Source organism: Saimiri boliviensis, chromosome 12 (assembly GCF_048565385.1).
Source record: "Saimiri boliviensis isolate mSaiBol1 chromosome 12, mSaiBol1.pri, whole genome shotgun sequence".
Lineage (NCBI taxonomy): Eukaryota > Metazoa > Chordata > Mammalia > Primates > Cebidae > Saimiri > Saimiri boliviensis.
Window position 1 is genome coordinate 9,918,428 of NC_133460.1, and position 27,639 is coordinate 9,946,066.

The window sequence follows — 27,639 nt, forward strand, 5'->3', positions numbered from 1 at the left end:
TCTCCACTTCATTTGTGGTCCATTGATTCTGAAGGGGAACATGCAGCAGGTTTTTCTAGGCGCCATGTTCAGTGCTGCTTCATTCTACCAGAGATTATGGCCAAATTGCACACAATTGGGTTTCTTGCCCTCCTCTGAAGCCCTGAGGGACCCCTCGCCTGGCTGGTCCACAGACCCGGGGTGCTCACTCCTGAGACTTCAGAGATCGCAGCTGCTTTGAGAATACGGTGAAGGTACTATGTTCTGGAAGTTGTCATACACTTTTCCCCAGTTACTTTCAAACCTGACTTGAACCTCTGTTGACTCACTGGGTGGGGTCCCTTCTTAGGCAGCACATGTGGGAGGGGCCCCTACTTCTGGCCCAAGATTGCAGGGTTGTAGACGAGGCTGCCTGTGGAGAACCGGTCTGAGGAGGAAGCTCTTTCCAACAAAGAGCACTTTTATCTGTTGAGATTGCTGTGGTGAGCAACTGAACGAGCCTACGTGTGTACCTGAATTTTCCCCATAACTCATTTCTTCAATATGAAGAAACACCAAACTATGTACAGAGAACTTTTTACAAAAGGCAGACCTTTTTTTTAGCTGTGTAACCCACGTAGCCTAACCATCTGGCAGAATGACTATGAATAGAGGTCATTTTGCTGGTAAAAGCCTGTATTACGACTATAAGTTGGACATGGGCAAAATTAAATTGTTACAGTATTTAGAGCTGCTGTAGCCATTCCTTAACAACATAAATAGGGTAAATGAATAGGTCTTTCAGGTGGGTGGCAGTCGGTTAGAACATGCGTAATATTCTCTACCTGGTCTGTAGCTGTAACTGTGATGTACAGGCAAAGCAAAAATGAAGAGAACTTATGAAAACAAATAATGCAACGATATTAGGATATACACTTTTGTATTTTTATTCTTATATAAGGTTATTTGCTGGCTATTGTTGGCCTCTAGTTCAGTCTGTGTTATTTAAATTCTAATATATGAATTATTTGGATTGAATTCATGTTCGGGGCCACGTTGTTGTATGTATTGATGTACAGCCTTGAATGTGAATAATTATTGTAAACTATATTTTACAACTTTTTTTCTGGCTTTATTATACAAATTTTCTATTTGGTCAATGATTTAATCATATAATTTAATGAATCTGTTTATTCTTTTTTTTTTCCCCAAATATTTGTGCATTAGGTGTAGTTACCAGATGATGAATTTTCCTCGTATGCTCGGTAGTCTTGTAATAAAAAGCATGTAGAGTGTAGACGTTTGCTGGCGTGACTCTTCCTTTAACCAGGGTACGGACTGGGGTCGGGGTCTGGGTCAGGCGCCCGCGCAACCTTGGTGTGGGGGCTCGAGGCCGGTCTTCGCCACCGCCCGCCAGCGTTGGCGCTCCGGCCACGCCGCGTTTCGCTCCCGCCGGAAGCGGGCACAGCCGGCCACTTTTCCGGACCGGAACTTCCGCCTGCCGCGTGACGCCGGGGCGGGCACTTTACGAGGGCGGACCTGTGGGCGGGACACAACTCGGAGGACGGTATTAAAAGCCGGACGCTTCCGGTGCAGGGGAGCTGTGGCGGGGCTTGCTGGGATCATGGCGGAGAATCATTGCGAGCTCCTGCCGCCGGCTCGGGGCGGCCTCGGGGCGGGGCTGGGGGGCGGCCTGTGCCGCCGCTGCAGCGCGGGGCTAGGCGCCCTGGCCCAGCGACCCGGCAGCGTGTCCAAGTGGGTCCGGCTCAACGTCGGCGGCACCTACTTCCTCACCACTCGGCAGACGCTGTGTCGGGACCCGAAATCCTTCCTGTACCGCTTGTGCCAGGCCGACCCCGACTTGGACTCGGACAAGGTGAGGGCCGCGCGGGCTAGCCGGGAGGGTCCGGGCCGTCCCGGCCTGCGGCCGCCCCACACGTCCTGCTCAGCACGGAGGAGACCTCAGCGGGAGCGGGCGACTCTCCTCTCAAGGTAGCTTTGAGCCCCGCGCTACCTTGTCGCCAGCTCGTTTCCAGCTTCCCCCGACCCCCTACCCTGGGAGGGGAGGGCGAGGATGACGCCCTGGCGTGCACTGCCTTCGAGGATCCTGAGTCGCTTCACCTTGGGGTGTCTCGTTCTCGCCCTCTGTGCTCTTTGGTGGAGGAGGCTCCCAGACCCCGGACTTTGCTGTGATTCTACTTTCTTTTTCTCACTAGGTTCTTTTGCCCAGGGTGTGTGAACGCCTTCTCTTCTCCGTCCCAGGGTACTTGCTGGCTCTGGAAGCAGAACCCTTGCGTTGGTTTGCCCTTTCACATTCTGGACGTTTGAATTAACGCTGGCGTGGGGGTTGACATGGGCGGCTCTTTTTTTCCCAGTGACTTGCATTTAGAGAGTTGGCGCTCCATCCTTTCCATCCACAGCACGCAGCACCCACTCAGCACCTCTTAGAAGATGCGTCCGTAGTATATAGTATGATTTTCGAAGGGAATGTTGCTCATATTAAGGGTTGCTTTAGGGATGTCCGTGAAGGGCCAGGTAGGGAATCTTTCAATTTGCTTTCTAATTGGCTTAGTTTTCCCTCTGTCCTCGCAAAATGACAGGAATTTCCAGGTTGGTTTGCAGCTTGTTTTTCATCAAGCGAAATGCTCCTGCCGTTGTGCAGATGATAATACCGTTTTAATACCTTTATTTATCAAGAGTTGTGGAGCTGAGGGTATCTTGGGGGTTGTGCAGGATTGAAACTAAGAAAAAAGCTTGTTTGAAGAAGTTGTTACCTATATTTATTCAAGGCAGTTCACAAGCCTTACACTAATTTTGCTGGGTCCTTCAGTTGAGCTTATATGATTGCACTTGGCTTTGTGCCTCGGCAGCCAACATTTACCATGCAAGAGGCTTCCCAGAAAGGTTCGGATCCCTCTTCAACTTTGAGAAGCCTGACCGAGAACGTTGTCAGCATGGTATGACCATGATCAGGAAATGAGAACTCTGGAATCACTGTTAAGCCAGCCTTGTGGGAAGAAATGAGGGTTTGAGATGCCAACTCTCCTGTCTCACCCCACAACTTCCAACTGTTTCCATGGCTCATTTGCGCAAGCCCTCTACTCAGAGAATTGACCTCCCAGGAAATGACAGTCATCTCCAGGGTAGAAATAGGCTTTTGTTAGCTGTGATTTTCCTTTTCTAAGTGTGGGTGTATGTTTTACTGTTTGATTTTTCTTTTTTCTTTTTTTTCTTTTTTGAGATGAAGTTTCGCTCTTGTTGCCCAGGCTGGAGTGCAGTGGCATGATAACAGCTCACCGCAACCTCCGCCTCCGGGGTTCAAGCAGTTCTCCTGCCTAGTCTCCCGAGTAGCTGGGATTACAGGCATGTGCCACCATGACCACCTAATTTTGTGTTTTTAGTAGAAGAAACAGGGTTTTCTTCTTGTCGATCAGGCTGGTCTCGGACTCCCGACCTCAGGTGATTCGACTGCCTCGGCCTCCCAAAGCACTGGGATTCTAGGTGTGAGCCACCAAGCCCAGCCCTGGTTTTTTTGTTTTGTTTTGTTTTCAAATAGCAAGGCTTAGTGGTCACTCCCTTGGCTTTCTATTCAAGCATTCCTGTTTTGTATGTTAGCTTAATTTTCAATTGCTCTTGTCTACTGGGGTCATTGAGGCAATGGCAGGCTGGAGCACTTGATTCAGAGCTGATTAACTTTAGCACAGTTAAGGTGGTTCATCCCTGTATTTTACTGCCTTTTTTTTTGTTGTTTTGATACGGAGTTTCATTCTTGTTACCCAGGCTGGAGTGCAATGGCGCGATCTCGGCTCACAGCAACCTCCGCCTCCTGGGTTCAGGCAATTCTCCTGCCTCAGCCTCCTGAGTAGCTGGGATTATAGGCACGTGTCACCATGCCCAGCTGATTTTTTTGTATTTTTAGTAGAGATGGGATTTCACCATGTTGACCAGGATGGTCTCGATCTCTTGACCTCGTGATCCACCCGTCTCGGCCTCCCAAAGTGCTGGGATTACAGGCTTGAGCCATTGCGCCCGGCCTATTTTACTGCTTCTTCAGACTTGCTTAAAAATTATGTTTTACTGTAGGAATCAATTCCTTGGGGAGTGCAGTTAATCTTTCCGAATATGTCTGTATTGTATTTGCTCTTTTAATTGTCATCCCATTTAATCACATTTGATTTTCAAATTGTAAAACTGAAATGCAGAGCATGAAGGTAATATAGCAGATATAGTCTCTGTCTCATAAAATAGTTGGAGTAAATAAGGTTAGTTTTAGTCACAGATAATTTGCCAAGAGTAGTGCTAATTCATATTAGTGGTGTTACCAAAGTGTTTTACCTTAAATGAGGAAATGTATAAAATCCCTAGTATCTTAGTTTTTTTCTCCTGTGGTGCTGATGAAAGAATGTCCCAGGAGATTCCTCCTAGATAATTAAATCCTGAGTGAGGAATCTGAGGAGGAGGGGAAGGGGTGTCAGGAGTGGGAGGCCATTAATTACACAATGGAAGATAAACAGGATGTTGATTCACCTGTAAAGATCTCCAAGCCTGGCTGGGGCAGTGGCTCAGGCCTGTAATCCCAGCAGTTTGGGAGGCCGAGGTGGGCAGATCACGGGGTCAAGAGATTGAGACTAGCCTGGCCAACATGATGAAACCGTCTCTACTAAAAATACAAAAATTAGCCAGGCGTGGTGGTGCGCACCTGTAGTCCCAGCTGCTCGGGAGACAGAGGCAGGAGAATTGCTTGAACCCAAGAGGCAGAGGTTCCAGTGAGCAGAGATTGAGCCACTGCGCTCCTGCCTGGCGACAAAGACGCCTCAAAGAAATCTTGAAGTCCTGACCTCAGAGTTCAGATTAATGAAAGAATATTCCTAGAGTTGGACTTAAGCATCCATGGAAGAGTTCCTGCTTGGGATTAGACTAGTGTGTAATGAGCACCTGGGCTTGCAGAGTATGGGCCTCGGGATAGGAACTGGGTGGGGAGATTTAAGGGGGAAGAGTTCCCAAGAAACCACAGAAGCTTTGGGTGCCTGAGAGTTTGGGAGAGCACCGTGCTAAAGCATCCTGACTGGTAGGGAGGGAGCTCTTGACTGGTTGTTAGGGAGCATGTGAACGCCGTGCACATAAAGGGGCTGAGTTGACTGCCCTCTGGCCCCACTTCTAAGCTTCAGGGCTGTGACTGCCTCAACGAAGTCCTCAGAGTCCAGCTTGGGACCCACCACCTGCCATGCCTCATGCTTCCAAACCTTACCCTGCTGTCCCTAGGGCCCTCTTGCTGCCAGGAAGTTCTCTTTCTAGACAGCCCGGTGTGAATTCTCACTTCCCCCGGGGACTTCCTCCAGCAGAACTGTGGCTGTGTTGTGCATTTCAGCATCTGCTTATCTGCTCTTTGGTCATTTTTCTGTTCCATGGTGTCCCTAAGGGGAGGCCAGGTGGAATACAGCTTCCCAAAGACTTTTTGCTTCGGTCTCTTGTATTGCATGGTCCCTGGCCTGTAGGCATTTTGAAAACAGTCGGGTTGGTTGTTGCCAGCTGAACCAGCCCCTGCTTTAGTGTGGTGATAATTCAGGAGTTCAGAGGAAACAGGAAATACTACTGCTTTATGGTTGGAAACCACTCAGGTTGAGGAGGATTTAAGGAGGCTTCGGTTCCTGCAGTGGAGCCGGGCCTGGAGAAAATGGCACGTGAACTTTTGCCCTTTGAACAGGGCCGTTGTCCCGGCTTCAGGGTTGCAGATGTGGTGGCATCAGATGGGTCTCTGAGGGGCGGGGCAGTCAGGGTGCCTCTGACCACAGTGCACTTGGTGTTGGCAAGACCTCGAGGGTGGGAAAGCTATGAAAGGAATTTTACAGACAGGGCTAAGTGATGGGATGTGGGCAGGAGCACTGTCTTTGAAGCTGCTTGGCAAGAGAAGTGGGGATCACCTTGAGTGGGGATGGCAGATTATGTTCTGTGTAGCCAGCACTGGTGAGAGCTGCAATGGCCTCAGTGTGAGGCCATGAGTGGGTGTCTGCGACGCTGATGGACTTTGTTTCACGCTTCAGTTGAGGATCTGGCTCTGAGCATGTTCTTGGCTCTGTCCATGAGTCATCTTCTCTTCTGGCCCTGAGCGATGGTCCCGCGGTGCTGGGGGCTCCCCACTCCCTCCCCATTTCGGCAGGTGCTGATCCTCAGCAGACCTGTGCTGGGCTCTTCAGCAGGTGCTCATTTGAAGCCTTTAGATCTTAGGCCATGAGTCAGTGCCATAAATTCCTGAGAAACGGGCTCACCTTTCGTGATAAAATGGAACATTTCTGATGGGTTCAAATCCTAGCCAGAAAGAATAAATGAAAAAAATGTTGAGCCTTTCTGGGAAGAGCTTGTTTCAGGCACCTGACCTGGACCCGTGGTCTTTGGGCATTCTCGCCTGGACGTGTGTGGGTGGCTGGGAGGAAATGTTGTCGCTGCAGATGGTTCCTCTTTCTGCCACTGCAGACTCGGCCTCCAGTTGCTGTCGTCCATCAGGGCAGTGGCTGGTCCTGGTTTAGAGCAGGAGTCAGAAAACTGGTCGACCCACCAGTTTTTGCAAGTAAAGTTTTCCAGGAGTGCAGAGATGCCCCTTTGCTTACGGATTGCACGTGGCAGTTTTCTCTATGAAAGGTCAAGTTGGAGTGAAGCCTAAAGCCTCGCCAGGGCTGGCCCGGGGTCATAGCAGAGAGCAGTGGCCATGGTGAGGGGGATACCTGCTGCCTGGTCTCTCCCCAGCCTTGTCGTTAACCGCCAGACATCTCAGGGACTCCTTTTCAGACACTCTTAGGCGCTTTGGTTCTTTTAGCGGGTGCCCCTCCATGCCCCAAATTGTCAGTCCCCAGGCATGGTCTTTAAGGTCTGGGGAAGGAGCTGCCTACCTGGCACCATGGGAGGGGTCCTTGTTGCAAAGGTGCCAGCAAGCCGTCTCTCTTCTGGGACATGCTTGCTCTTCCCGGGCCTGTCCTGGCTAGCTCTCCCTGAACTGCAGAGCACATAGAACATTCTGTCCTGGGATGAGTGTGATGGAGCATCTTCCTTGGACCTGGGGAGCCTGGGTTGGACTTTGCCCACCCCGGGCCTGCCTGGTGTCTTGGGATGATTTCCTGCCCATCTGAGCTATAGTTTCTTCCTCTGCAAAGTAAGGGTGATATGCCCTCCTGAAGATGACGAATGTGGTGCCCCCACCCCATGCCTGGTGCTAGGTCAGTGCATTAAGGAAAGGCTCTGTCAAGTGGGCTTCATTCCACATTTGTACTTTTTAAATATTTATTTATTTATTTTTGAGACGGAGTCTCACTCTGTCGCCCAGGCTGGAGTGCAGTGGTGTGATCTCGGCTCACTGCAACCTCCACCTCCTGGGTTAAGGGATTCTTCTCCCTCAGCCTCAAAAGGCTGGGATTACAGGCGCGAGTGTACTTTGCTTTTAGAAAGCGTATACCCAGAATGCTTTTCCTCTCTCGCAGGAGCACTTACTTCTGCTAATGTTGACCTCTCACCACACTCAGCTCTGTCAGCCTTGGGTGTGGCACTGGAGGCAGCGTGTGTGGCCAGGAGCGGCCCGTCCCACCAATCCTACTGCTGCCACCCAGAGCTCTGGCTGACCCTAGCAGGTCAGGCCGCCAAAGGGCGAGTCTCCACCTCTGGGTGCTGGACCCTGTGCTGTGGGGAGGGCAGGGCTTCCTGGGCAGCCCCTGAGTTTTCTTGCAAGAATCCTAAGACCTTCTAGCCTGAAAAACTTAGCTGTGGCTCCCTGCTACATGCCCGTGTGTGTTGGGGTGGCCCTGTGGCCTCCAGAAAGCATCTGAGTGGGAGTGTGTGCCTGTGTCTCTCCCAGCACCATCCTGGTCCTGGTGGGATCTTGCTTCCGCAGCAGCTGGGCTTCCACGAGCTTTAGCCTGGCTTTGTGATTCAGGCTGGAGTGGCCACAGTTCTGGAGGTGACACTTGGGTCAAGTTCCCACTGCCAACAGGCCTTAGTGGTCTCTCAGGGCAGCTCTGCGGGAGACAGGCACTGCTAGGTGCTGGGCGGTCCCAAGTGAGGAGGAGGGCCGGCCAGGGAGCAGAGGAGCCAGGGCCTGCCCTTCAGCTCCTGTTGAGAAGGGAGAACGGCACCGACTAGTCTGCCTGGCCATGTGTGGGAGCAGGCAGAGGCCACCTAAAAGGAGGACAGCAGGGCAGCAGCTTGGGGGCAGCTGGCCAGGGGGCTCAGGCAGTGCGTGAGGCCCTGGCTGCAGTGTCCTCTGATGCTGTCCACCAGCCAGCGTGGAGGGTGCTGGAGCTGGGAGGCTTGCAGACTTGGACCTGTGGGGGCCTCAGTGTGGCCTTCCAGGACCACTGTGTTGGGGTTTCCTCAGCCAGGGAGCCTGTGTGGTGGCCCAGCCCTGTGGTCACAGTCCCACCTGTGCCGGCTCCCAGTTGCTCTTCTGTTGCCTGTGGTTTTATGCTGGGCAGCGAGTTGGGGGGCCCAGATCTGTGGGGGTGCGTTTGCAGGTTTTCTGTAGCTAGTGTCCCGAGGGAAGATGCCACCTAGATGTTCGTGTTCACATACGCGAATGGATGTCCCCTGGCCCCACCTTGCTTTCTGAATCTGGCTGCCTTGGACAAGCCTCTTTGGTGTCTGGCCTCTGTCTGCCCATTAGTAATTGGCGGGCCAAGGATACGACGCAGCTGCACAAAATGAAAAGGAAGAGAGAGTAGAGGTGAAGGTTTTGTGTGCAAATTTGAAACAGTCACTTGAAATGGATAATTTCAGAGTAAAAACTAAGTATTTCTAATTAGGTTGATCGCAGGTGTTGGTGCACAGAGAATTCTGTGCCTTCACATTTACATTTCCGTGGGGAAATTTGACTGAGTTTACCCCCCCACCCAGATTGGCTCACAGCACTGCGCCTTCTTGATTTCATTCCATCCTGGTGCATGTCTCCCAGCGCCGGGAGGGAGTGAGAGCCACAAGGGCCGGTCCTCTCTGCGGAGCTCCGGGAGCTGCAGGAGGGGCGGGCAGCAGGCTTACGTTCAGTTCGGATCCTGGCGTGAGAGCGTGCCGTCTCTACCCGAATTCCTCACTGCCATTTTCTTTTTTCTTTTTCTGAGACACAAGTTTCCCTCTTGTCGCTCAGGCTGGAGTACAGTGTACAATCTCGGCTCACTGTAACCTCCTCCTCCCACATTCAAGCAATTCTCCTGCCTCAGCCTCCCTAGTAGCTGGGATTACAAGCACACGCCTCCACGCCCAGCTAATTTTTGTATTTTTAGTAGAGAAACGGTTTTGCCATATTGGTTAGGCTAGTCTCGAACTCCTAACTTCATGATCCGCCCACCTCAGCCTCCCAAAGTGCTGGGATTACAGGGGCGAGCCACTGTGCCTGGCCTTCAGTGCCGTTTTCAAGGCTGCTGGTTGCATTAGGGACATGTCCCTGGGGTGCTGGGGGACCCCCACGTTTCTCCCAGTGCTTGGATGGGTGACAGCGTGGCAGGTGGAGAGCTGCAGCCGGAGTGTGACGAGATGAGCAGAGTGGCCAGGCTTGTTTCCAGACTTCTCTGGACACTGCTTTCCTGCCCAGACGTCTGGCTGTGGCCGCCTGTGGGCTTGGGGAGTGGGCAGCAGTCGGCTCTGTGTGTGGGTCTTTCTCCGTCTCCTGGGACCATGTGCCCTGCTCGGCACTGCCTCCCATGCGCTCCTCTCCAGGAGACAGCCTTGGCTCCTGCTCTTGGCATGCCCAGTGTCCCTCTTTCCTCTGTGGTTTGGAAACCTCCCTGCCCAGCCTATGGCCGGTGGCTCTGGCTGAAGGCTGCGACCTCTGGAGATGGGTGGCTCAGCCCAGCCTGCTGGGCCCGGGCACAAGTAGGTCAGATGCCAATTCAGTGAGATGCGGGGAAAATGAGGGAAATGAATTGTCAAGAAAACAGTGTTAATCATGGCTCTTTTACAAAAAAACATAACAGTGCACCTTCCTGAGATAGGAGTGCAGCCTGTGCTGCTTGTGTGAGCCACAGGAGGCCCGGGAAATGGAGGAAGAAGAGCACCTCTGCGCCTGGCCTGCAGCTCTTGCCAGCTTCCCGGTCGCCTGCCCTCACCCCAGCCTTACAGGCGTGACCACGCCCGCTGGGGCACCTTTCCTTACTCTCATCGCAGGCACTTGGGCGGGCACTGCTGGTGGCCTTGTGGGCACCACAAGGGCCGTGCCTGGGTTGGCCCGGGCATTATTCTAAACCTCCCTGAGGCGACCTAGCTGCCTTTGCTTCCATGAGCCTAGGACTATATCCTGAATTTTGTGTGTTTTGTATTTCCCATTTTTTCATGCTCCACATCTTTTTCTTGTTTCTGCATCAAGGTGGAGGCTACTGAACCACTTTGCCAACACCAGCAGGGAGCTGCCGAGGCCCTCACGCCTGGGCTGGGCACTGTCGGCCAGGGCCGGTGCCATACGTAGACCCCACGCGTGTTAGGCTGACCTAGAGCACGCCGCTCACCTGAGCTGGAACAGGGAGGCCCTGCCTGTGTACGTGGAAGTGAGTCAGGCCACAGCGAGACCCAAACCCTGTTGGGATTTGGGGATCCTGGTTTAAGATCCTGGTACTTTCTGTGGATGTGGGCATCTCCTACTGAAAGCGCTTAAAGAGCACAGTGGCGAGAGCAATACCTCCACACGCCACTGCCTCCCCGCCCTGGCGCGGATGTCCCTGACTTTGCCCTCTGCCCAGACAGGGCCTGTTTCTTAAGGAAAGCCACCCAGCTAGAAGGAACCCACGGGAAGAAACGACTGGAGAGCTGTGAGGCCCGCCACAGAGAAGCCAGTTGTGGAATTTCCAACCAAGCGTGTAGCCTGCTGTTTGCTCTTCAGCCTCTGGTGTCCTGCGGCTTAGCTGGGTTCTTGGGTCTGGGTGGTCTCGAGGCAGGCTGAGCAGGGCTCTGCAGTGTCATTCTGGGAGAAGGCTGTGGGGGCAGCTGCAGGCCTGGCATGCCAACTCTGCGGAGCCTGGGCATGTCCTGCAGGGCCCCGAGGTCTTGGGTCCCAGAGAATTGAACCATGTGGGAGGAGTATAGGGGTGGGGGCCGCATCTGAGGCCCACTCTCCTGGAGGCGGCTGGGGCAGTGTGGGTGTGGAGCGGCCTGCAGGCTCCAGAATGGCAGGTTCTTGGTAGACGCAGGTAGGGTTCTCTCTGTTCCCCTGCCCTGCAGCCTTGGCTCCCAGCAAGGTTGGCAACAAGCATCTGGACTCCTGGGCGTCTTACGGGGGCTGCTCCTTTAAAGTCTCCTCTTAACTGGATGCAGGTGGGGTCCCCCGTGGTGCCCAGCCTGCCCTGCCCTTGATGGCTGGGTATATGGCACCCAGGCTGCTGTCCTCTGAGCACAGGGATGGGCTGGAGCCAGAGGCTGTGGGAAAGCACGTCAGGAAGGTCCCTGGGGCTTGCGGTTCCCACGCAGGTGCATCTGGGCTTCCTGGGCCCTCTGTGGGGATCCTGGGTCCCAGGGACTGAGACGAGCTGCATAGAGCCCAGCCACTGTGGCCTGAACTCCCACTGCCGGCAGGGTCTCTCTTCAGGCACCCTGAAAAGGTGCCATGGCTCCAGCTGGCGAGCTTGATCTTGGAAGCCCTATGTCCCCATGTCTGGATGTGCCCAACCCTGCGTTACGGGATCTTTAGGGTGTCACTTTTCTGGCCAGAGACCTCTGTGGCTGGCAGCACCTTTGCCCAAGTTCTTGTCCTGCATCCAGGAAGAATGAGGTAGCAGACAAATGGAGGGTGAGCAGGATGAAGAGAAGCTTTAACAGTGTTAGGACCCTGCAGAGGAGACCGCAGGGGCAGCTCCTCTCTGAAGGCAGGCCGGCTAGTTCAGTGTGTAGCTCTCAGCAGAGAGGAAGCCCAAGACTGGCTAGCTCCTCTCCGCAGGCCAGGTAGGTCCCTATTGACTTCCTGGCTCTCAGCAGAGCGGTAGCTTCTCTCTGCAGCTGGTCTTCCATTTGCCGTTTGCCTCTGTCCTCTTCATCCTCTGCCCTGCTCTGGCTGAGCGCAGGGTTCTGATGGACCCCAGAGGGGAGGCAGTGCATGCTCATTGGTCCTTGGGTAGGCCTGGAAAACACACCGCAAGTCCCCACGCTGGTCCGCCAGACTGGCAGCCAGCCCCCTGCCTTCAGGCCCTCCCAGTCCTCCTTACCGGGGACCGCCTCCTTCTGCCCAGGAACCTGTCTGCCTCCTGCTGCTGTTCATGGTGCCTGGGCTTGGTCCCGATTTTGCTCCCAGATTGGAGCAGGTGCTTCTAAGCCTGCAAGGGCAGAGGGCCTTCCTGGGCCCCCAAGAGTACAGGGATTCCTGAGGCTGTGGTTTGGGCCACTGCAGTTGTGCCGAGGGAGTGGGGGCTCCTGCCTGCTCCATGAGTGGGAGCCCAGGCAGCCCCACACAGAGCCGCCTCCCAAAACCTAGGAGCCTGGCACCCTCACTGGGGTGGGTGCAGTGGCTATGCTGCTGGCCAGGTCCCTGAAGTGGGTGCTACACCCACTATCCACTGCAGGCCCCTGAAACATGGCCCCAGCTCTGCGTCGGAGCCCCTCTGCCCAACTGCTCCCCTGCCGTGCTGACCGTGATTTGGGAAGTGGGGTCTGTTTGCCTCCTCCCTGTTCCCTCCCTGCAGAGGCAGGCGTGATGGCATCAGCTGCACCCGTTGGCCTGCTGCTGGCATCACTGCTCGGGGCCAGGTATGACCAGACTGAGGTCAGGGGTTCCTTCAAGGCTTCAGCCACAAAAGCTGCCTCCTGAAGGGGCTGGTTAATGGAAAAGCCGGCCCTCGCCAGTGGCGGGATTGGCCAAGACATGGCCTTGGCCTGCTCCCGCCTGCCCGTCTCGAGGTAAGCCCAGTGCCAGCACGCCCAGTGCCCTGCCAGCTCCTTGGGCCTGTCCGTGTTCCTCTTGTCCTGCCATTCAGTTTCCACTGATGGCCACCCGGCACGTTTCCTTCTGCTCTTGCACCGGCCCAGGGCCCGAGAAGGACGTGGCGTGTTGACCTGGCCTAGAGGTCATGGCTCAGTGCCCAGGTCCTGCCACAGGGTGGGGGCCCTGGTGCTTGTAGCAGCCCTGAGCTAAATGAGCTGCTCTCGTCCCCATTTTGCTCATAAAGAAACTGAGGCCTGGTAGCCAGGCCTGGAGGCCTCCATGGCTAAGAGCGGGCTCTCTGGGGTTGGCCTGGGCAGAGGCGAGCCTCCACCCTATCTGATCTTTCCTGACCTCCTGCCAGCGGTCTGTTGAGGTAGCAGTGAGCCATGAATAATTCCTGAGCTGGGTGGTGTGCAGATGTCAGGCGGCCAGCGCTCGCTTTACGTGGTGGGGGCGGGGAGGAACCCTGGACTGGGGTGGCAGTACTAGCTGCCTTGTGAGACTTGGGCCCCTTTGTGGGAAATGGTGTCCCTTTTTCACCAGGTAGGCAGGACCCCCCACTGGTGTGCTCTTCCTGGGAGCTGGCCCTGTGGCCCTGGCCCTTACTTGAGAGCTGTGGAGTCTGCGGTTGTGGGGAGTCTGGGGCTGGCTCTCGAAGGGGTGTCCTTGGGGAGGGTGGGGAAGGAGCTGGAGCCAGGTCTGTGTGGGGTTGGGGTCACCCTGGGGTGGAGTAAGGGGGCTACTGTGGCTCTAGGTCTAGCGCCCCGTACCCGGAGCTTTAATTGATTTTATCTCAGCCACAAAGCTCAGTTTAGCCCCTCTGATCTAAAAAGAGCAGGTTTTCATGGCTTTGCAGTGGTGGATTTCAGGACAAATCTCTGGATACCACTAGGTTTTACCACCCAAATGGCAGGATTTGTCCATGGATGAAAATAGAGTTCTAGCACAGCCCCGTGCTCTGTGGCAGAGATGCCTTCGGCCTCCCTGTGTCTCTGAGCCTGGCATTCCTGTGCCCAGCACCGGCCCAGGGCCCCGTGGGAGCTGCCTTCTGGCGACGGCTGTGCCAGCCTGTGGAAGCTGGGCTGTGCCTGGGTGTGGGGTTGCTTCTCTCTGTAGCGCTTGGCCCTAGGACTTTTCTGGGAGGCTGCACGCTGTTTCTCGAGGGAGCCCTCAGCTCCCTGCTCTTTAGGGCACCCATAGGCACCAGCCCCTGTGGGAGTGCCTGGCAGGTGGGAGCAGGACCCCTGCAGGTGTTTGGGTGGAGGCAGGAGCTGCCCCAGCAGGAGCCACACAGGAAGGTCTGAGTCCCTGTGGAAGCTGGGCTGTGCCAGCTTGGTGTCCCCCGATCAGATGTGTCACCGATAAGCAGGCCTGGGTCCAGATAAGATGACAGAAACCGCCTCTTCTGTCTCCCCCACAGGAGCTGCCTGTGCTCTGTTCTCACAGCTGGGCCACTGGGCCTCGTGCGTTGTGGAAGGGGCCGCAAGGTGTGATGTGTGGGGCACCCCAGGCCCCAGAGGGCGTCTGCCCACACTGAGGTGGCCATGGTGGTGGCAGGGGCAGTGCCTCTTAGGGGCCCCGCTACCAGGTGTGTGAGGACACCTTCCGAGGGGTCTGTTTTGTAAAAAGCTTGGCCTCTGTGAACACTGAGCCAGGGCGAGGGCCCTGTGTGGTGAGTCATGGTCGTGGGGAAAGCCCCGGGATGCTGTTGGGTGCAATTGCCGTGGGCCTCCCACCTGCCTTCCTGGCTCGAGGCCTGCTGAGCAGCCGCTTCTGCTGGAAGGTGACCTCTCCACCCCTGGCAGGAAGCCCCTGTCACTCCCAGACCTGGATATCGGCCAGGGAGGGCCTGGGCACAAGGAGGGCAGGCCCAGGCTGGTGGCCATTGGGCATCCTTCAGTGGGTGATCTCTAGGCCCCTGCCCTGCCCACAAGGGCATCCTGGGGAGAGGATCTGGGTGGGGTTTTGTGTGTGTTTTTCTAGAGGTCTTGGGAGTTGTGATGACAGAGATCCCAGGCACAGTGGCCTCACCTTGGAGACACAGAGCCAGGCCGTCTCCATAAGGAGAGACTTGGACTCATCTTAGACCTGGGTGGTGGCTGGTCAGGGTCAGGCTGTAGACAGCAGGACGTGGCCGCACCGTCGGGTTCCCTGAGATGCCACAGGCTCAAGTCTGTTGGGGAGAGGCCTGGGGCACCTGGGGCCTCTGAGCTCCTCTGATGTGGCCAGGCCTCGGTGGACCTGCAGGGTCTGTGGGTTTTTCACGGAGGACTCACCATGCTCTGCTCTCTTTAGGATGAAACCGGTGCCTATTTAATCGACAGAGACCCCACCTATTTTGGGCCTGTGCTGAACTACCTGAGACATGGCAAGCTGGTGATTAACAAAGACCTTGCAGAGGAAGGTAAGCCGACTTCTGGGCACAGGTGTCTTGGCTTTGGGGGCAAAGGCCTGACCAAGGGGCCAAGGGCTCCCCTTAAGACGCATGCGCCGCCAGCCTGGGCCCCCATGGAGGAGCAGACCCTGCTCTCTGAAGCTGGGGCCGACGTTCTGGTGGTGAGGCCCCTCGCTTCCTTGGCCGACCTTTCCCAGAGGCCACAGGCAGCGGCGCAGCTGCATGTGAGGACCACCGTGGCCGTGGAGTCCTCCCTGACTGCAGCACCTTGGACGGCTGCCTGTCTCCAGGCTCTGGCTGGTGACATGGGCCTCGAGGGGCTTCTCTCTGTTGTAACTGAAGTAGTCTGAGCGGGTGTGTGAGGGACATGCCCACTGAACGCCCATGGTGTGCCTCAGGGCCCTGGCGCTACTCTCCCTCAAGGACAGCCCGAGGGTGGTGAGTGTCTCTGTGCCGTCACCTCAACGGTGCCTGCCGTTGGGCCCAGGCTGGCCTGCCTGTGTGTCGCAGTGCTGGCTTGGCTCAGAGGGGCCCAAGGCTGCGCCCCGAAGGCTGAGGGTCTCTGGGCAGCTGCGTGCAGGCATGGGCCTGCTCCCTTGAGCCCGTGTAGGCACATCAGTCTGCGCTGGGCAGCATGTCTTGGTTCTTGCCGATTTTCACTCCGTTTTTTTCTCTAGGTCCACGGGCCTTGGTGTCTACCTGCCTGCGAATTCACAAAGGTTGTGGGGTGACGGGCTGTGGCCCAGCCCTTTCCCTGCCTCTGCTCTGAGGCTGTGACCCACGCTGCCCACTTGTGTCCTTTGGCAGGGAATGTCTTTCACATGCTCTCTCTCGCCACCTGGGCTGCCCTCGGAGCCCCTTGAGTCCAGGTTTCAATTTATCTTAGTCCGTCCCCAGTGGGATTGGCTCAGAAACAGGTGCTAGACACAGCCCAAGGGCCTACCGGCCCGTCTCACTGGCCTCCCTCTAACCAGCCCCAGATGCAGCGGGTCTTAAGGCTGGAAGCCCAGCACTCGAGCGTCCGCTGGAGTGAGCAGCCCTCAGGCCACACCCTCAGTGCTGGAGCAGGGGGCTGTGCAGGGCCCATGTGGGGGCGGGAAGCCTGTGACTCTGAGCCCCTTGGCTCTGTCCTGTGCGGCCCTGTCCCCTGTGGCTCTGTCCCATGTAGGTCGCTGGGCGATTTCCTGAGCTGCCATGTCCCATGTGTGTGGGTTTCTCTGGGGTCCTGGAGGAATGAAGATGGCCTATGGATTCTGCTCTTTAAAGTTCTTCAGGGGGATTTGCAGTCCCTAAATATGGCACATTACTGGTGGCAATATTTGGGAAGAGCTGGAAGTGACCCTCAGCCAGCCACAGTCTTCTTTTTCAGTAGGGTAAACTGAGGTGCCAGGTGACTCACACACATGTACAAGGCCACAGGCCTGAGCCCCACACAGCCCCCCACCCAGTGTTGTGGCCACGAGCAGGTTCACAGCAGGAAGCGTCAGCCTCCAGGCTTAGAGGGAAAATGCCAGCTCCAAACCCCAGCACCACGCCATGGCCTCAGTGTAGAAATGCACTGAGCTATGTGGAACCAGTGGCTCCATACCCGGGTGGTCACCTAAGGTTACTCGAGGCTGTCTGGGGTGACCTGTTGAAGAGGTGTTTAGTCCACGCACCGGCCGTCTCGCCACGGCTCTGGGCTGACGCGTCTGTAGGAAGCCTGTTAGGACGGGGCCTGAGCAGCTCCCACTGGGCCGGGTCCTCATTGCGGGGGCAGGGGCAGCCATGAAGCGTGGATTCTTTGGTTTAGTTTGGCCTGGTAAAGACAAGTTATTTTTGTTTATTCCAGGAGTGTTGGAGGAAGCAGAATTTTATAATATCACCTCATTAATAAAACTTGTAAAGGACAAAATTAGAGAACGAGACAGCAAAACGTCACAGGTGAGCCAAGTAACTGATGCTGGAAGCTTCCATGGCCTGGTGTGGAGGCACGGCTGCCTCCTCGATTCCCCGATCAGCCACCTCCCACATGAGGCCTGTGGACTGGGGCTCTACCACCCTGAGACTGTTGTCCTCTGTCACCGCCCTGCGGCCCGCCAGCTCTGGCTACCAGCCTCTCCCCAGGGTCCCTTGAAGGAGCCGTCCAGCCTGCCCAGGATGGCTGCAGGGGAGTTGGGCATGGGAGACGTGGGGAGGGCCGGAGGGCCCCATGAGGGAGGGGAGGGCATCCAGTAGGGAGCAGAGGTTGCCAAGGACTGAGGCCAGCATGGCAGGAGGGAGACAGCAGAGGGGCTGTGTGCTTCTGTGTGGGCGTCGGAAGGACCTTGGCTTTTTTGGGAAGGAGAGGGCGGGTCCCACAGGCAAGCCCCTCAGAGCCAGCACAGCCCCTCTGCATCCCAGGGAGCCCAGGTGGTTGGAGTGGGCTGTACCTGCCGGGCCTTGGGCGTCACTCTTGTCCCTGAGAGCTGAGCCCGCCCCCTAGCTGAGCTCCCTCTGAAGGGCACTGGGAGCGGGCGTGGGCCACACCGTGGGTGCAGCTCCATTAGAAGCCGCAGGCTAGGTCCCCTTAGAGCCCCAGACCCTGTGCAGAGGCTCCTAGCCTGGCTGCTCAGGGCCGCTGGCCACCTAGCAACTTGCCTGGTCCCCCATCCTGCTGCAGCTCCCTCGGCACCACTCAGGGATCTGGAGGGACTCCTTGTCTGTGTCCTGTGCCCCTGGTCACCTTGTCCAATCTGTCTCTTTCCCTGTTGTGCGACCCGAGCTGTGTGGACACTCCCTGCCCCAGTCTCCCAGGTGGGCGGGGTACGGTGCAGGTGGAGAGTCCTTACAGTTCAGGCTTGCGGTGACACAGTAGCATCTTACCGCCTTGCAGAGGAAACCACTCAGGCATGTGGCCTCTAAACCACTGTGTGCCTTTGTCACTCATGCATCCCTGGCGTGAGTCACCACCTTCAAGTCAAAGATCCAAGACCCATGAACCCCTTCTCCTCACTGCTGTTTCTGTCCAGCCCTGTCTGCAGCCTCCGTAATCACTGTGTCTTCTGTAATCACTGTGTCTGGGATGTGGGTCCGCCCCACCCACTGGGGAGCAGCTCCGTGCAGGTGGGCGGGCTGGTGTCTCGCTGTCATTCCCAGGACCAGAGCTGCCTGGAGGGCACAGCGAGCGTGCCAGGCAGGTGGGGGATGAGGAGGGGGATGGAGTTCTAGGAGCGGCTCAGCCTTGGGGAGGCCCAAGTCCAGGCTGCTGCGCGGGTTCAGGAGCCTTTTTCTTGTAGCCGAGAGCAAGCTTTGTCTGGCACTGGTTCCCAGAACCCTGCCTGCCAGAGCCTTTCCCCGCCCAGGAATTGAGGGCTGCGTGGTTCCTGCGTGCAGAGCAGAAATGGACGCTCTCGTGTCGTCATGTCGAGCCACAGGTGCTCTTGGGATTTCAGGAACATGACTCATTTTATTTTGGAACTTAGAAATAGAAATATTTTTGGAGGCGAACGAGGAAGCAGAAAACAGCAGCTGTTCGGGCCTCGTGTTTTGCTTTTGTGGATGTGCTCAGGGTTGTGTTGGGCCACTAGCCCTGCGCTGAGAACTGGAGAGTGGACCTCAGCTCCCCAGGTCACCAGGGCTGGGCACAGGCAGCAGCAGCACTTGTGTGGCTGGTTGTCTTTGCAGGTGCCCGTGAAGCATGTGTACCGCGTGCTTCAGTGCCAGGAGGAGGAGCTCACGCAGATGGTGTCCACCATGTCCGACGGCTGGAAGTTTGAACAGGTAAGGGGCTCCTGCCAGGCTGATGGCAGCCACGCTGCAGCTGAACTTTTACTCACACTGGCTTAGGGCTCAGTGCCCCTGGAAATGCGGACTTCGCTGCTGGCATCCTCCTGCAGTTCTGGGGGTGCTCACAACAGTGTCCTGTGTCCTGTTCCCGCTGGAAGAGCCATGGGAGTTTGGGCGGGGTGGGCAGAGGTGTCTCAGGCACTACCCCGCACCCTCCCCTCCTCCCTGGCCTGCCTCTTGCAGCCATACTCACTCAGCCTCTTCTTCCTGCACTGCACTTTCTGGGCATCACCTGGCACCTCTGTGTGTCGGGGGGATTGGCATCCCCAGAGCCTCCTGGCCAGCTAACCACCCAGCGCAGCCCCGTTCCCCACAGCTCACTCCAGTGGAGCAGATGGATGCTCTGACGCCCTTCCTGTCTTTGCAGGAAGGGACTGCCAGGTCCCCATCGCCTTCTCGCTCTGGTTTGGCCGAGCTGTGGCAGGTGGGGCCGAGGGGTCTGTGCAGGGCTTGCCTTCTCCAGCAGCTTCCACAGGAGCTGCCCGAGTGCCGCACGAGCTGCTGTGCTGTGGCACTGTGGCCTGTCATTGGGGACCTCAGGACACGTGAGGCATGGCCTCTGACTGGGGGCCCATGCCCACGATCTGGGTGCCACTGTTCCTGCTGTTCCTGATGCTAGGTAGACAGTGAGGGTGGGGACAGTGAGAGTGTCCTCTGTCACTTGCTTCTGTCTGGGGCAGGTGCTGTCCATGGCCCAGTGGCCATCCCAGGCTGTGGGAGTGACAGGCTCAGCTAGTTCCCTTTCCTTTGAGTCTTTCAGAATCATATGTCACATTGTAGGGTACTTGGAGCTCCCCCTAAAATGTCACTAAAGACATTTGCGTCCATGCTGGACCCCCAGGCTTGGTGACTGGGTGTTTGTGCTGACGGAGCAGCTCGCCAGCCTGGGCTGCCCTGCCCTGGTGGCCGCATTTTTCTCATGCTCTGATCTCATCAGAATTGTGCCAGAGCCTCATGCGGAAACGGAAATCGCTCCTGCCCGGCGAGTCCCACCTCCCACTTGTCCCTTAGTGGGGCTGGGGACCTGGGAACCTGTGTCATCAGTTAGGGGGCCAAGAACAGGGTCATCCCCGTTTAGCACCTCTGTGTTTCTGCCACTGCCTTGTGACTTTTCTAGCTGGGAGGGAGCGAGGTCTCCTGCCCATGGTGGTCACCTGCCTCCCGGGGCAGCTTCAGATCTTTGTCCTTAGTGCTCCTGGGTGGATTCCAAACTGGTTGCATAGAGTGGGTGTTGTCCCCTTTCTTATAACCCATTTGACACACTTCATCCCTCCCAGTTCATGTAGAGAAGCCGCTGGGCTGACCAGCTGCCCTGGTTGTGGGCGGAACCCCGGGAGGTCCTGGGAGGTGGCCAGACCGGACCCAGGGTCCCCAGTGGTCATCAGGGGATTGTGAGCAAGGCTTGAAAGTGGCCGATGTGCCTGTCAGGATGCAGGGGCTCCAGTGGATGTGGCCGTGAATGCTCCCAAGGGGGTACCCCTTGCTGCTTGGCCCCATGCCAGCACCTCTGTGGCCGCCTCACTGGGCTGGGTCCACTGCTGCCCACTGGGTCAGCCAGCAGCCACACAGGAACAGCAGGTAGCCCCAGGCCCCCTTCCTGGCCGTTGGTCCGACCATGAGGTCATAGGTAGGGAGGCCAAAGTGTGAGCCCCTCCGGCTGCTTTTTGGCTCGGTCCTTTGCTGCTGGCATGCTCACTGTGATTTGCATGTTGCCATTTAATTTTCTCTTCAATAGCTCAGAAGTGCCCTGTGGCCTGGGGTAGCCAGCCGTGGGTCAGATGCCTCGCCAGAGAAACGGGTCGGCCCTGGGCCTGCATGGCCTGGCCTGCCTGGTGACGCCAAGGGAGGCAGGTTGGAGGGGCCTGAGGTGTGCCCAGCCAGCTGCAGCGACCCACCCTGGCCGAACGCAGGACAGCACGGCTCCTCGGCGGCTTTTGGTCCCGTCAGCCAAGTCCCCCACGCTTCCCTCCAGGTTTTCAGAGCTGCCCTCCACTCCCCTCCCACTGCCCCTCTCCCTCCGACTCAGCTCAGGGACCCTTCTGTGTTCCCTCTCCAGTGGCAGCGGCCCCTGTTTGCCCATCTGGAAATGCCAAGGAAAGCCTGGTGTCCCCGCAGAGGAAGAGCTGGCCCGTGCCCTGCCACGGTGTGGGGTGCCATGGTGTGTGCTCCTGCAGGTGTTCCAGGAATTTGTTTTCCATTGCTTTCCTCAAGCGTTGGCGGTCTTCTCATGGCTTTTGCGGTGGCAGACGCGTCCTGAGCCTGGGCGTGTTGGCCGGGCTGTGTCCCTCTCAGGCCTCACTGGGCTGCGTCTCAGGCTGTGTCTCCCTTGCAGCTGGTCAGCATCGGCTCCTCTTACAACTATGGAAACGAAGACCAAGCCGAATTCCTCTGTGTGGTGTCCAAGGAGCTGCACAACACCCCGTACGGTACGGCCAGCGAGCCCAGTGAGAAGGCCAAGGTCAGTGCTGGGACAGCTCCAGCCTGGGGCAGGCTTAGGTGGCAAGCCCTCCTGCAGGCGGGTGGGGAAGGCTCTTGCCCTCTCTCAGCTTCCTCTGTTCCTACCATTCTCATCAAGTCCCCGTCTCTGCCCCTGGTGGCGTTGCTGACTTTTCGGAGGCATGGTCTTCCGTGGGACAAGGCCTCTAGACACAGGCTCCCAGTAAGCCCCTGCAGGAATGCCACTGAGGGCTGTGTCTTAGGAGACCCAGAGTCCTCTGTTCCCAGGGCACAGCCTCTGGTGTGTGAGTGAAGACTTGGGACACTGTGGCTTGGCTGTCACGGCGAGGGTCTGGGCCCATCCCTGAGTTCAGGGACGTAGGGGTCTGGCTGTTTGGTGGAAGTCTGGGCCATTCCTGAGTGCCAAGTGGGCACCCTGGCTTAGTCAGTGCCAGCCCTGTGATTCTCAGGCTGCACAGAGTGGGCCCTGTGTGGCACCCAGCCTGGTAGCACTGGCACAGACTCTGCGGGGGCCCAGGCCCGTCTGTTTTCTGAGGGCTGGGCAGCTGGGGTGAAATACAGGGATCCCTGCCTTGTTTGCTTTCAGAATGGCCCCATGGCCCTGCCCACAGGTGACCCATTCTGGTGGCATTTTCTCTGGGCATGTTCTAAAGGTTGAGGCTCCAAGATGGACAGATGCATCCATGTAAGCAGATTCCGGCCTTGGCCTGGGCCAGCTCTACCTGGCAGGGCTCCCAGACCCCAGAGCCAGGTAGTGGCTGGAGAGCCCTTGGTGGCTTGCTCTCTGGGGACTCCTGGGGTCTGTATGGGTTTGGGAGAGCCTGGATGGTGGGGCCGGCTCTGGGCAGCCAGCCTGGGGTGTGAGCCCTGGGCTCACCACTGACCCTGGTGAAGGCTCAGGGTTTTGGCAAAGGGTATTCTGAGTGGGTGCCATGAGGCCAGAACCGGAAGGATTTTAACCGGTGGGATTAAACCAGGGACACCTGACCAACCGCAGACTCTTGGCCGGGGGCCTCTGGCCAGCCACCAGCAGCACAGGACTGTACCCGTGAGCCTCTCTGGGTCGGGCTTTGGAGGTATACCCTTGGGAACAGAGGGGCAGGACCACCAAACATGTCTCCTGGAGGCCTGTGGCCTGGTCATGGCACCCTCCCCACCACAGGCGACTGTCTTGGCTCAGGGCCTCCCTCGTGGGCCGCCCGTTGCATTCTTGCTGTGGGCAGAGGTCAGTCCTGCTGCTGCCTCGAGGCCGGGCAGTGTAGGCTGGGCAGGCTTGGTGTGCGACGACAGGGCTGGAAGCTGGGGTTCCACCACCAGGCCTGGGGGTGCTCTTCCATCTGAGTCTGGGGCCTAGGTGGCGACCCCCGGCTCCCTGAGCCCCGGCTCCATCACGAAGAGGCACTTCTCTCCTTCCCCCGGCTCCCTGAGCCCGGCTCCATCAGGAGGAGGCACTTCTCTCCTTGGAGCAATTGTGGGGCTCTTTTCTAAATGGTTTTATTTTAGAAGTTTTTTATTTCTGAGCTGAGTTTTCATAACCACGCTCCCCAGGACTCCTATCCCTCAGGTGGCTTGGCAGCTGCAGAAAGGACATGCTCTGTGCTGTGAGGAAGCTCCACACATGACCCCAAATCCCTTTGCAGTTGAGAATATGACCCTATTTCATTTTCCAAAAATACTTGCTCTGAAGTGGGGCAGCCGCGGCGGCTTCTTGACGGGGGTGTTGTCGGCAGCGCCCAGGAGGCAGAGCTAAGGCCAGGGCCTCAGAAGGCCACGGGGAATTGCGGGAGCCAGACCTGGAGGACTGTGATGGGGACACCTGAGGGTGGTCGGGCTGAGCGGGGCAGCATGGTCTGCAGGCCCTCGTCCCCAGTGTCCCTGCAGTGTGTGTGGCCTGGCGCTGCTGGGTACCCATCCCCCACTTCAGTCAGTGGTGGTGGGAGCAAGGGGTCGCACCTGTTGCAGGTGAAGGCGGGCCACACGTGAGCACACCTGCTTCCTACACCAGGCCCTCAGGAACTTGTTAGAAGGACTCACACAGCTCCCTGACAGCACTTAGACCTGGGGCCACCGTTTATTCTCAAGGAACAGAGAGAGAGATGGGCTCAGATCAGCCAGGGCAAATGCCTGGGCAGAGGTCAGGGTCTTCCCTGGAGTCGGGCAGTACTTGTAAGGCTGAGGAAGGGGTTCCCCAGTGTTTCTGGGGCTCCATCCCGTAGCCACACTCGATGGGTGGATCCACCGACTGCCGCTGTGGTTGATCCCAGTCTTACTCGTCTGACGCAGGGCCCCACCCTCTCTCCCGAAGCAGTGGGGCCAATGTAATGGGGTGCATGTAGCCCCGGGCGGCAGGCCAGCGCCGCCTGCCAGGAGTGGGGCCAGAGGCCAGGCGCCTCTGGACAGGGTTCAGCCCCTCAGCATGCACTTGGTACAGAGCCAGCCCAGATGGTGAAACGAGGCCGCCTTACACAGGGGAGCCCGCACCTCTGAGAAGTGTTGGAGCCCCGGAGCCTGTGTGTTCCCTCATGGCGTGGCCTCACTGGAGGGTCACCGGCCATGGGGGCTTGGGCCCAGGGTGCGCACCCGCCCACACCGTCCTGACAGCCTGTCTTTTCCCCCGCTGCACGCTGCACGCTGCCAGAGTGACGACGAGGACGAGGGGCACGCAGGGAGTGGCTCAGATTAAGTGTGAATGTCATGGTGAGCTCCGTGGCCTCCTTGACCCTGTGGCCCCAGCTGACCCTTGACGCAGACCCTCCGTGTGTGTCTGTCCCTGCCTGTAGTTGACGAGAGCCCTCCACGCTCTGTGCCGGCCGTAGACCCAAAGTAGCACTCCTGTGGGGGTGGGGCTGTGCCTGTGGGGCGGGCACCCAGGGGCAGTGTTGGATGTTAGTGGGGATGAGTGGAGGGCGCCAGTGTCAGGCCAGGCTGTGGACGTCGGTAGGCGTGAACATAGGAGTCCCCCTGGGGGATGGGCAGGGAGTGCCACTCCCACTGCCAGCCCTAGCGGGTGACCTTCTTGTCTGGCTCAGGCCACAGGCTCAGGGCCAAGGTTACAGTGCAGCAGACAGCAGACCCCGATCTCAGCTGCCAAAGCCCCTCGGCCAGGCCTGCCTGTTGGTGTGCTTGGCCATGGGTTGTAGCCTTCAAGGGCCCCCTGGTTGGTGTCTGCAGTTAGACCTTCTTGTGGAAGATGGCCCAGGGTGAGAGCGTGTCCAGAGGACATGGGTCTCACCCCATGCTCCATCTACCAGTGCTGGCCCCGGCCTCAGGAGGGTGAAAGATAGCACTTTTTTTTTTTTTTTTTTTTTTTTGAGACGGGGTTTTGCTCTTGTTATCCAGGCTGGAGTGCAATGGCACGATCTCGGCTCACCGCAACCTCCGCCTCCTGGGTTCAAGCAATTCTCCTGCCTCAGCCTCCCTAGTAGCTGGGACTACAGGCGTGCGCCACCATGCCCAGCTAATTTTTGTATTTTTAGTAGAGACGGGGTTTCACCATGTTGACCAGGATGGTCTCGATCTCTTGACCTCGTGATCCACCCGCCTCGGCCTCCCAAAGTGCTGGGATTACAGGCTTGAGCCACCGCGCCCGGCCTTGAAAGATAGCACTTTAACTGCAGTTCTGTGGAGGGTCTCCTGCCATCATCAGGAGGGAGCTGTTGGGGCTCCTGGGCACTCTGGATGCCACGCTGCTCCCAGCCTGTCTGCTGCACTGCTGAGTTTTGCACAGGGCTGGTGAGGACCCAGGGCTGAGCACATCACCAGGAGGGCCGAATGGTCTCCCCGAGTCACTTCCACATCCCAGTGAGCTTGGGAATCACCCTGGTCCAGGGAGGGTTGTGCTGCCTCTGGCACAGCGGGACAGGCTCCCTCGGAGGTGCAGGAGACTGAGTGGGAGCCTCGAATTGGGAGTGGCCCAGGATAGTGAGCATCGGGGGCACCCGCCTGTGAACGGTGGAGCTGTTGGGGGTGGACTGTCGGACTCAGGGTGAGCAGCTCAGGGGACATGGCCTCCGAGAGCCTCGGAAGAAGCCTAGGGTGGCAAGCACCCCTTACCACCACCCACTCTCTGGTCAGTGCAGCATGGCAGTGACCTCTGCGAGGCTGTGCCCAGCCAGGGCTTGGGCGCTGCTGCCCACAGGGTGTTTCTCGGCCCTCACGTGACGCCTGGAGACAGCTGTGGGCTGCACACAGTGAGGCTGGTCTGGTTCCCTCCGCCTGGTCCCTGGGGCTGCCGTGGCTCATTGTGGGAGTTCAGCTCAACAGCATTGGCTAGTGCCTGAGCCTGTCTTCAGAGAGACCCAGGCCTTAAGGAGCTGGCAGCCCGACTTGGGGGTGGCCTCAGCAGGTTCCTGGATGGCTAGTGAGGGAAGTGGGGAGGGTGCCCTGAGGAAGAGCTTTGAGGGGGTCACAGGGTGGAGAGGGCAGGTGGCCAAGGGGCAGTGGGCTCTGCAGAGCTAACGTGGTCCAGATGAGGCGGGGATGCCCACAGTGGGAGCTGCATTTGGGGTAGGGCCCTCTGAGGGCTGGTGGGTGTTCCATGGGGCATCCGGGCAGGGCTAGCACACGAGGTAGGCTGGCCAGGCCCAGGTGCAGGGCCGTGGGCTTGGGCGAGGGGTATCCCCAGAGGGTCCAGGCGTTGTGGTGGGGGCTGCAGTGGGAATAGGAAATGGAGGGGTCCCTGAATTGGGGAGCAGAGGCTGCTGAGGGACCCCAGGGCCGAGTAGCACTTCATGTCTGAGGCCCAGGACTGAGCAGGCTAAGAGGCTCAACAGTTAGCGTCTGTCAGGTGGGCCTGAGAGAAGCCGCTGGTCACGGTGAGTGTTCCCTGTGTGGGGCCCGGAGGTGCGCCGACCCCCCAGTGTAGGTCCTGGGCCTGCCGGCTGAGTCCCCAAGACCCTGGCCAGTAGTGTTTGGTTCCTCAGCTCAGGGACCCCCCTGAGTTGACTCCAGGCCTGTGGGCTCTGTTCTCGGGAGCAGGCGCCTGGTCAGGGCCACCTCCCGGTCCAGGGCCTGAGTCCTCATTTTCTGCATGTGGTGTTTTTCAGATTTTGCAAGAACGAGGTTCAAGAATGTGAGGGACACAGTATTGACAGCTGAAGAAATGATTTACTTTTTCCCAAGAAGCAATGAACCGCCATGTCCAGGAAGCTTGGCTGTGAGAAGAAACCTGCTTTTGATCATTTTTCTAGAGATCTGGGTGTGAATCCTTTTTTGCCTCTGAGGTGGGTGGTGAGAGACGGCCCAGCTGTCCGAAGCCAGACGTCCCCAAGTTAGGGGAGCGCAGCGGCTGGGTGGGCGCTGCCTCTGGTGGGGGCCTCGCTCTGTTTTTTCCAAGTGCCACGTGCGACTGAGGCAGACGCTCCCAGTCAGGTCAGCCTGCTCGATCCTGAAGATCGTGTGAAGGAAGCGTTCCTGGTGCTACACACACAGTCTGGAAAAGCAGCCTGGGCTTCACTGGCAGGCGGCGGCCGCAGCCTAGTCAGTGTCCAGCGCGTCGTGGCCTCCGGTCCGGCCGCCAGGCCCTAGTCTCAGTCAGGGAGTGTGCTCTGCCTCCCGGGCGGGACCGCTGGTTTCTCTCAACCTCGCAGAGCTCCTGACAAAGGCGGCGGCTTCGTCGTCACTGCTTCCCAGCACCGTTCCGAGGCCGGGCCTCCTTCCGACACAGGCTCCAGCCCTGCCTGACCAAGCCCGGGACAGTCAAGGCTTCTCGATTTGTATTTTCCAGGCGAGAGAACTTTGTGCCCCTTTTCCGTGTGGATAGACTCCCCAGTGTTTCTACTCTGGAAACGCCCGCAGGGTTTGCTGCGCGGAGATGGATCTGTTCTACCCGTTAGCGTGAGGCGGCCGTGTCGCCTCAGCCTCCCACTGCAGGCCCGCGGGGAGCTGGTGCCCGTCAGTGCCTTGTAGCGCCTGGCATAGAGGTTGGGCTGGAGGCCTGTGTGCTGGCTTCTGGAGCTGAAGGTCTGGGTCACGGTGAAAACCCGGGATGTTTACAGAGCATCACAAATGCCTCTCCCTCGCCGCTCTCTCGTTTTCTTTGTATAACTATGCAGCCTTCCCTCTCTTTCTGGGACGTTTGGGACTTCACTCGACCTGCACGGGCTCTGCCCACCATGACTTGGGAGCTGCTGGGATTCCTTTAGAAACT

The 27,639-nt window shown here is 57.7% G+C and overlaps 1 protein-coding gene across 1 annotated transcript; it reads left to right on the forward strand.

Moving 5' to 3' along the window:
* The first annotated feature begins 1,538 nt into the window (after nt 1-1,538).
* KCTD5 (potassium channel tetramerization domain containing 5) lies at nt 1,539-26,681 on the forward strand. Its single transcript, XM_003928395.3, has 6 exons — nt 1,539-1,834; nt 15,128-15,236; nt 17,059-17,150; nt 18,873-18,968; nt 21,367-21,492; nt 26,537-26,681. Exons 1-6 carry the CDS (start codon nt 1,583-1,585, stop codon nt 26,564-26,566), a joined length of 705 nt encoding a protein of 234 aa, XP_003928444.1. The 5' UTR covers nt 1,539-1,582; the 3' UTR covers nt 26,567-26,681.
* Nucleotides 26,682-27,639: the final 958 nt, after the last annotated feature.

Bases quoted from the DNA above. Each gene is read 5' to 3' on its own strand.
- KCTD5 (XM_003928395.3), top strand. From the start codon at position 1,583: ATGGCGGAGAATCATTGCGAGCTCCTGCCGCCGGCTCGGGGCGGCCTC. The intron at 15,237-17,058 runs GTAAGCCGACTT...TGTTTATTCCAG, and splicing joins CAAAGACCTTGCAGAGGAAG to GAGTGTTGGAGGAAGCAGAA. The intron at 18,969-21,366 runs GTAAGGGGCTCC...TCTCCCTTGCAG, and splicing joins ACGGCTGGAAGTTTGAACAG to CTGGTCAGCATCGGCTCCTC.